This window comes from Heterodontus francisci, unplaced genomic scaffold (genome assembly GCF_036365525.1).
Source record: "Heterodontus francisci isolate sHetFra1 unplaced genomic scaffold, sHetFra1.hap1 HAP1_SCAFFOLD_152, whole genome shotgun sequence".
NCBI classification, from domain to species: Eukaryota; Metazoa; Chordata; class Chondrichthyes; order Heterodontiformes; family Heterodontidae; genus Heterodontus; species Heterodontus francisci.
The window spans coordinates 1,567,511-1,575,571 of NW_027141229.1; the positions used below are offsets into that span (position 1 = coordinate 1,567,511).

General features: G+C 42.8%; 1 protein-coding gene across 1 annotated transcript; it reads right to left on the reverse strand.

Annotated features, from left to right (window-relative positions):
- Window positions 1-3,547: 3,547 nt before the first annotated feature.
- LOC137362485 (probable G-protein coupled receptor 139) lies at window positions 3,548-6,212 on the reverse strand. Its single transcript, XM_068026866.1, has 2 exons — window positions 6,146-6,212; window positions 3,548-4,443 (listed from the first exon to the last, which is right to left on the reverse strand). The coding sequence occupies exons 1-2, from the start codon at window positions 6,210-6,212 to the stop codon at window positions 3,548-3,550; spliced, it is 963 nt and encodes a 320-aa protein (XP_067882967.1).
- Between the last annotated feature and the right edge of the window lie 1,849 nt (window positions 6,213-8,061).

Consider the following 8,061-nt stretch of genomic DNA (forward strand, 5'->3'; position numbering starts at 1 on the left):
TCCCTCACCCTCGCTCTCTCTCTCGCTCTCTCCATCACTCTGTCTCTCTCTCTCTCTCCCTCACTCAGCCACTCTCTCTCTCTCCCTCACCCTCTCTCTCTCTCTCTGTCTCTCCCTCACACCGTCTCTCTGTTTCTCTCTCTCTCACTCAGCCTTTTTCTCCCCCTCACTCTGTCTCTCACTCCCTCACTCTGTCTCTCTCTGTCTCCCTCACACTGTCTTTCTCTCTCTCTCCCTCATTCTGTCGCTCTCTCTCTCTCTCACCGTCTCTCTCTCTCTCACCGTCTCTCTCTCTCTCTCTCTCTCTGTCTCTCTCTCCCTCACACTGTCTCTCTCTCCCTCACACTGTCTCACGAATTCTTTCTCTCTATCTCTCTCTCTCTCTCTCTCTCTCTTCCTCACACAGTCTCCCTCTCCCTCATCCTGACATTCACTCTATCTCTCTCTCTCTGTCTCCCTCACACTGTCTTATTCTCTCTCTCTCCTTCATTCTGTCTCTGTCTCTCTCTCTCTCGCTCACCCTGTCTCTCTCTCTCTCTGTCTCCCACACACTGTCTCTCCCTCTCCCTCCCTCTGACTCTGTGCCTCCCTCTCTCTGTCTCTGCCACTCTCTCTGTCTTCCTCACACAGTCTCTCTCTCTCTGCTCTCACCCAGCTTCTCTATCTCTCTCCCTCATCCTGTATCTCTCCCTTTCTCCCTCACCCTTTCTATGCTACGGACCAAATGCTGGAAGGTGGGATTAGAATAGGTGGATCGTTTTCTGTCTGGAATAGACACGATGGGACAAGTGGCCCATCTCAATTACCGTGTGAATCTTAGTCTCTCCCTCCCTGTTACCCTCTGAATCCCAGTCTCTTCCTCTTTGTTACCATATGAACCCCAGCCTCCCCCTCTTCGTTACCCTCTGAATCTCAGACTCTCCCTCTCTGTTACCCTCGCAATCCCAGTTTCTCCCTCTCCCTTACCGTCTGAATCCCAGTCTCTCCCTCTCTGTTACCCTCTGAATCCCAGTCTCTCCAACTCTTTTACCCTCTGAATCCCAGTCTCTCCCTCACCGTTACCCTCTGAATCTCAGTCTCTCCCACTCTGTTACCCTCTGAATTCCAGACTCTCCCTCTCTGTTACCCTCGCAATCCCAGTTTCTCCCTCTCCCTTACCGTCTGAATCCCAGTCTCTCCCTCTCTGTTACCCTCTGAATCCCAGTCTCTCCAACTCTTTTACCCTCTGAATCCCAGTCTCTCCCTCACCGTTACCCTCTGAATCTCAGTCTCTCCCACTCTGTTACCCTCTGAATCCCAGTCTCTCCCTCACCGTTACCCTCTGAATCTCAGTCTCTCCCACTCTGTTACCCTCTGAATTCCAGTCTCTCACTCTCTGTTACCATCTGAATCCCAATATACCTCATTGGTGAGGCAACAACTTGAGTACTGTGTGCAGTTCTGGTCACCTCATTACAGAAAGGATGTAATTGCACGAGAGAGGGTACAAAGGACATTTACGAGGATGTTGCCAGGACTGGAAAAATGCAAGTAGGAGGAAAGATTGGATAGGCCGTGGTTATTCTCCTTGGAACAGAGAAGGCTGAGAGGAGATCTGATTGAAATCTACAAAATCTTGAGGAGCCTGGATAGAATGGAGGTAAAGGATTTATTCGCCTTAGCAGAGAGGTCAGTGACGAGGGGGATAGCTTTAATCTGATTGCTAAAAAAATGGAGGGGAGATGCTGAAAAACTTTTTTTCATCCAGAGGGTGGTAGGGAGCTGGACCTCACTGCCTGAAAGGGTGGTTGAGGCACAGCCGCTCAACTCATTGAAAAAAAGTCTGGATATGCACCTCAGCTACCATAATCTGCAGGGTTAAGAACCAAATGCTGGACGGTGGGATTGGAATAGGTGGATCATTTACTGGCTGGCACAGACACGATAGGTCAAAGTAGCCTCTTTCTGTACCTTAAACATTTTATGTTTCTATGATTCTTGGAAGCTTAAAATATTAAATTATTCCACACTTCTGCTGATATTCGTTCTATGTTTTTGACCAATCTTTTATATGGTAATTCAAATGACATCTTATTCACAGGTCCTGCGGATCTATGTCTGGTTGTTCCCCTTATGCATTTCCTTCCTTGAATGTAAAAAGTTGGCCAGACTAATCACAGCAAGATTTCACTCATCTTCACAACCAGTCATTTCGTTTTAGCCTTTTTCAACATCTGGCCCCAAGTTGCACCATTGTCTCTTTCGGGATTTTCAGGTGTTGAACACTTTTATTTAAAAATTCTCAGTACAGAATTTTCAATTTATTTCGATGGGGTTCTCAGTTGTGCCTGACCTAACAATGTACAAATAACGGATACTTATGAATCCAGAATAATTTATTAAGCAAGATGTTATAAATGCTTAACAAAAAAGCACTGAAGCCAACATGGAGGTTTCTTCTCCTTCAAGACCAGGATTCCTTGAATGTTGCCAGCACAGGCGATGCCCTGGTTCTCCAGCCTCTGATTGGACATTCCGTTGAACTGTGTTTCAGAATAATTACACCACAGACGCCATTGTAAACTGTACCAGCAAAGACTCTGAGTTTCCATCTTTTAGGCTTCTGATTCCTTATTATGATATCCTTTGAATTAACTCTTCCATTAGTTTAACGTCAGATTCATCTGCTGTCACTGCACCTCTGTAATTCGAGTGGTGTACGCTAAAAGCATCTCCATCTCTTATTTAATATAAAAACAAGAAATGCTGGAACCACTCAGCAGGTCTGGCAGCATCTGTGAAAAGAGAAGCAGAGTTAACATTTCGGGTCAGTGACCCTTCTTCCGAGTTCTTGAGTTCCGAAGAAGGGTCACTGACCCGAAACGTTAACTCTGCTTCTCTATTCACAGATGCTGCCAGACCTGCTGAGTGGTTCCAGCATTTCTTGTTTTTATTTCAAATTTCCAGCATCCGCAGTATTTTGCTTTTATCCATCTCTTATTTACCAGGCTCCTAGAGTTAACATTTCTTTGTGTGAACAAATAACACATCCTTGTAGAAACAAAGCAGTTCTACATCAATCTTTCATCTTCTTATCAACAATGCCAATTACCGTAAACTATTCACCTCAACATTCCCAGGTTACCAACGCAATTAAGAATAAATGTGTCTGGTGGAATATCAGGAAAAAACAAGGTTGTTTTTAAATATAAATGTTTTCTTCTATAGATATATTCAATTGATCAAGTCAGTTAGCAGACTTATTAAAATGCATGATTCCTGTTTAATGATAGGTGTCATATCCAGTTCAAGCTTCTTTAACATCAGTTCCTTCAGGGAGAGCAGTCACTCTTCTCCTGACCCCTTTACGAAGTTCATCTCTTTCCCTTTGCTCACTGCTCGTTATCTTTTTTGATTCCTGCTAATTTACTTCCGATCCTCCTGTTCTCGACCCCCCTCTTCCCGTCACTAACAGCTCTGATGTTTGTCTCTCCTCCTACAGGTCATTTTCTTCTGCATCTCCAGCGGTCACCTCTTGTCCATTAACCACTGGATCTTTAAGCTGGTCTCAGTTGCTTTGTTTATTAATTAATTTAAGAATTGATGTAACTGGATATTTCACTGCACTCTTTAACTGCTCTCTGAACTCGGACTGAGTGACCACATAAATAAATGTGTTTGTACAGCAATTTAAATTCCGCAGCATATATGCAACAGCTTCAAAGGTACGATAAGAATAAACATCTAAGAAATAACGAGCAGCAAAGATATATAAAATATACAGAAACCACAGAAATATGAAGCTGCCAGATATGCTGAAGAGTAAAATCATAGACTTCCTTCTTCTCTCCATTTCAGAGTCACTGTGATTATCTTTCTTGCTCTGACCCCTCAGTCTCTGACGAACTCGACTGGTCACTAAAATGTGTCTGAACGTCAGAGCGTTCAGCAACAGAATTAAAATAAATGGCAATAATGGTGTTAAAACTTTATCAAACATTCTAAATCCAATCCATCGAGGGTCAGTAAAATGGCTTGGGTTATTAGAGCACCGCCATTCTACATTGTTGATTACCCGTGTAGGCTTATATCTAAAGTAGATGGGAATATTTTTAAGACAGAGCAGAATGCCGGTAGTTGTTAGAACCACAGACGCAGTTTTCCTGGTGCAATATTTCGATTTCAGTTTCGGGCAACAAATTGCGACAAATCGATCAAATGTGAAAGTGATGGTGAACCAGACGGAACAGTCGACGGCTGCACGGATCAGGACATAGAGAGGGCGACACACAGAGGTGAGTTTCAGGAAATTTAATGGGAAATACAGATTATTGATTCTCCGGAGTATGATATTCGTGATAATGACCAGTAGATCCGCCGTTGACATGGCTACCAAGTAGCGGGTGGTGCAGCTGGAGAGTCCGCAATTTCTCCGGGACAGGATCACAATTGACACTAAATTAACTGTAAAGGAGAGAAGGGAGAAGTGGCTGTAAATTACTGAAAAAACATTCTCCGCTTCTCAACCCAAGCCGGAAGGATTTTAGAACGAAAACCTTGTAGATTACGATCGGGTCAGATTGGGTCCATCACCTCATCCTGCCTCCAACCCCAGCACTTCCAGATTTAACAAATCCTGGACGGGAAGGTACAGCACCCCGCTCACCAGACGCTGGTCAAGTAGTTAAATGTCGCAATGAGAAACCAAAAAATGAGTAGACTAGAGAACTGCACCCGGTCTCCAACCACTCCCACTGTAGGAACCCATCCCAGAATCGAATCACTCCCTGGGGTGGAAGAAATCCCTCCCTGACTCGAACCAGCCCCTCGGAGTGGAGGCACTCATACGTCTTGGACGTCTCCCTCTGCTGTATAAATGAGTTAAATTGAAAAGAGAATTTACTGAGTCAATGCAAATGTGATCACAGCACAGGCTTTCATTTCTACAGGAATATCATTATCATATTAGAAAGGTATTTATTGAACACGTAAATAATGTGTAGTCTTCTGGACGACACGTGATAAAAATATCCAGGGAAACCAACAGGTGCATGTATTCTTCACAAAAATAATACCGTAACTGGGAGATTATAGTTATTGGGATATGTTGTGGTTCTATTATGTCGATAAGAGTAGGATGAGTGTTGAACTAATAGAGGCCTTTAAACTTATATAAGAGTTAGAGAGGGGTAACGTGGACCTGATATTTCCACCTTTGCTGGTGACCAGTTCTGCAATTCCTCAAAATAAGATGGTCATCAATAAATTCACGATGGAATTCAAGAGAGACCTGTTTACTCAGAGTTCTGGGAACGTGGAATTTAGACCTCTTGGAGTAGTTGCAATGGGAAAAAAATACGAAGAAGCGAGGTTAGTACATGAGGGAGACAGGATTGGAAGGATATGCTGATAGGATTAGATCACTGGAATGTCTTCATGCGGAGCAGGAAGACAGTCCTAATCTAGTTGTGCCGAATGCCCAGTGCATGTGCTGTAAAATCAGTAACATGTCTCTTAACAAGTCATATTCATCAGTGTTTGTTGTAATATTGAAGAGGATTATTTATTATTGCAGTCACTCATGATAAAACACTTCTCAGGACCGTGCTCGGGAAGGAAATTAATCAGCACCTGATAGTGCTGCCAACAACTCTACTTCGAGTAAGTGTAAGATGGTGACCCGCACTGAATACAATGAAAGATACTCCAGGAAATACATTGTCCCGAGAGTTACGTGGTCCACACCATTTATTCAGCCACAATCAGTGCAATTCTAGAGTGACAGAGACTCCCAGTTACACATCATCGCTGAGGTCAGGTGCTCCACTCCAGTTAGGTGCACACACACAGTATAATTCTACATTAACAGATAATTCCAGTAATCCTTCCCCTCTGAGATTCTCCTGCTTTGAACTGTGATTCTGCAGAATGCAACATTCCACATAATTCAATAACTTTACAATGCAGAGTGCCTTGCGCTTGAAACAGTTCAGACAACAAATTAAAACTGCACAGATAATTGAGGAAATTAATAGAATTATATTATTGAATGTGAGTCTGTGTAACTGGAACCATTCAATCTCATGTAATATAATTATTCCCATGGTAATGGAAGAAACCAGCTCACACACAGATTTCTGAAACTTCATTGGTTACAGATACTTACCAGGAACGCCAAATATAGCAAGGATCATGTAGAATATTTTCTTGACCCATTGAATTGGTCGGTGCATTTTCTCCTTGGAGTGATCGGTCTGTTCGTGCTGCAGTTAATATCAATGAAATAAATTCTGAGCTGACACATTCCCAGTGCATTAACTTTATACCCTCCCGAATCTCTATGGGGATAGTGAGGTTGCACAATTGTTCAAACAGTTTTTCTTAATCTTTGAACAAACAGATTACGACAGCTGTGTTAATTCCCTGAATATGGAATATATTTTCCACTAAAATTGAATTGGACCCATCCCCACTCCCAAGACTGGTCAAATCTGATCACAATAAGAAATTAATCATAACTGGAAGCTGTGTTAAACAGAAATCAAGGAGGTCCTAGAAAAATCACGAGCCCCATCTGTAGATCTCATGTTGTTTTAGTGATGGCCTTCACTCTGCATGGCTATTCATAAATTAAATTCCTAACATCAGAGAAGCCTCTGAGGGATGTTCATCTATACTTTGGATGCTCTCTTTAACTGTGCAATTTCGTCCAATAAGTCATATATTCAAACAAAAAGGAGTATAGAATGCTTGCAACACAGCAGTTGGCCATTTGGTCTGTCTTGACCGTGTCAGCTCTCTGCACAGGCAGCTCAGCTAATCTCACTCCCACATCTCCTCATCACTAACCTGCATTGTTTAATCTCTTCAGTTGTTTATTCAATTCGCTTCTGATTCATTCTGGTTTCACCACTCTCTCAGCCAGTTCATTTCATTTCCGAAACATGTGCTTTGTACACATACGTTTCCATAATGTCGCCATTGATGCTATTGCCATCCCCCTAAAACTTGTGCCCTCTGGTATTCGTCAGGTCGGCCAATGAGAGCAGTTTCTCAGTGTCTACTCTGTTTAAGCAGCCCATGGTTTGGAACAACTCTATCAAACTCTCTCTCAATTTCCTCTTTAAGGAGAACAACCCCGATTCTTTAATCTGTCGGCAGAAAACATCTGTTACCCCTGGAACTTTCTCTTGAACATGTTCTACACCCGCTCTAAAGCCAATACATTGCTCCTCAAAGTGTGGTGCCTGGAACTGAACACAATGGCAGGATTTTCAAAATTTTTCTCTCCCTCACACGGTCCGAGCTACTCCGTTTCCCTTTTCAACCTCTTTATCCGATGCATCGATGATTGTGGCTGTGTCAAACCTTTGTTCACATCGAGCTGGAAAATTGAATCAAATTTGCATTGAAATATGTGTTGCTCCCTCATCTGAAAACGGAACATCTGTGACTCTTCACTTCTCTTCCACGAATTCCCTCCCTCAATATAAGTGGACAGAATTTGCATCAATATTTAATATGATCCACCAACTTCCACAGTTATCTTGACCACAATTCCTCAAACTCCACTTTGCATAAATGATAACTTCCATTCTCTCAGTTTCCTCATCACCTTCTGTTTGTCCCAACGACGCCATCTTCCATACCAGAGCTTCTGCAGTCTCTTCATTTCACATTAACCGTGCATTCCTCACATTAGTTTTGCAAAGGCCTCAGCTTTATCTCTTCCATCACCCGAGTGACTGTCCTCACCTCCTTCCCTCCCTTCAAGAACTTAATTCACTTTTTCTCACTTTCCATTCCAACCGCCTCCACCTTCAACACATTATGCTCCTCCATTTCCACCAGGTCCACCTAAAATCGTAAACAAAATATCTTTATTCACTCTTCTATCACAACGAAGTGCAAGAGATGTAAAAGATTTCCTTTCACCGATGATGATAAGAATTAGAATTAGAACATTAGAACATTACAGCGCAGTACAGGCCCTTCGGCCCTCGATGTTGCGCCGACCTGTGAAACGATCTGACCTACACTATTCCATTTTCATCCATATGTCTATCCAATCACCACTTAAAT

Coding starts and splice junctions, on each gene's coding strand:
- LOC137362485 (XM_068026866.1), bottom strand. CDS start 6,212: ATGCACCGACCAATTCAATGGGTCAAGAAAATATTCTACATGATCCTT. Junction 4,444..6,145: donor TGCTATATTTGGCGTTCCTG/GTAAGTATCTGT, acceptor TCTCCTTTACAG/TTAATTTAGTGTCAATTGTG.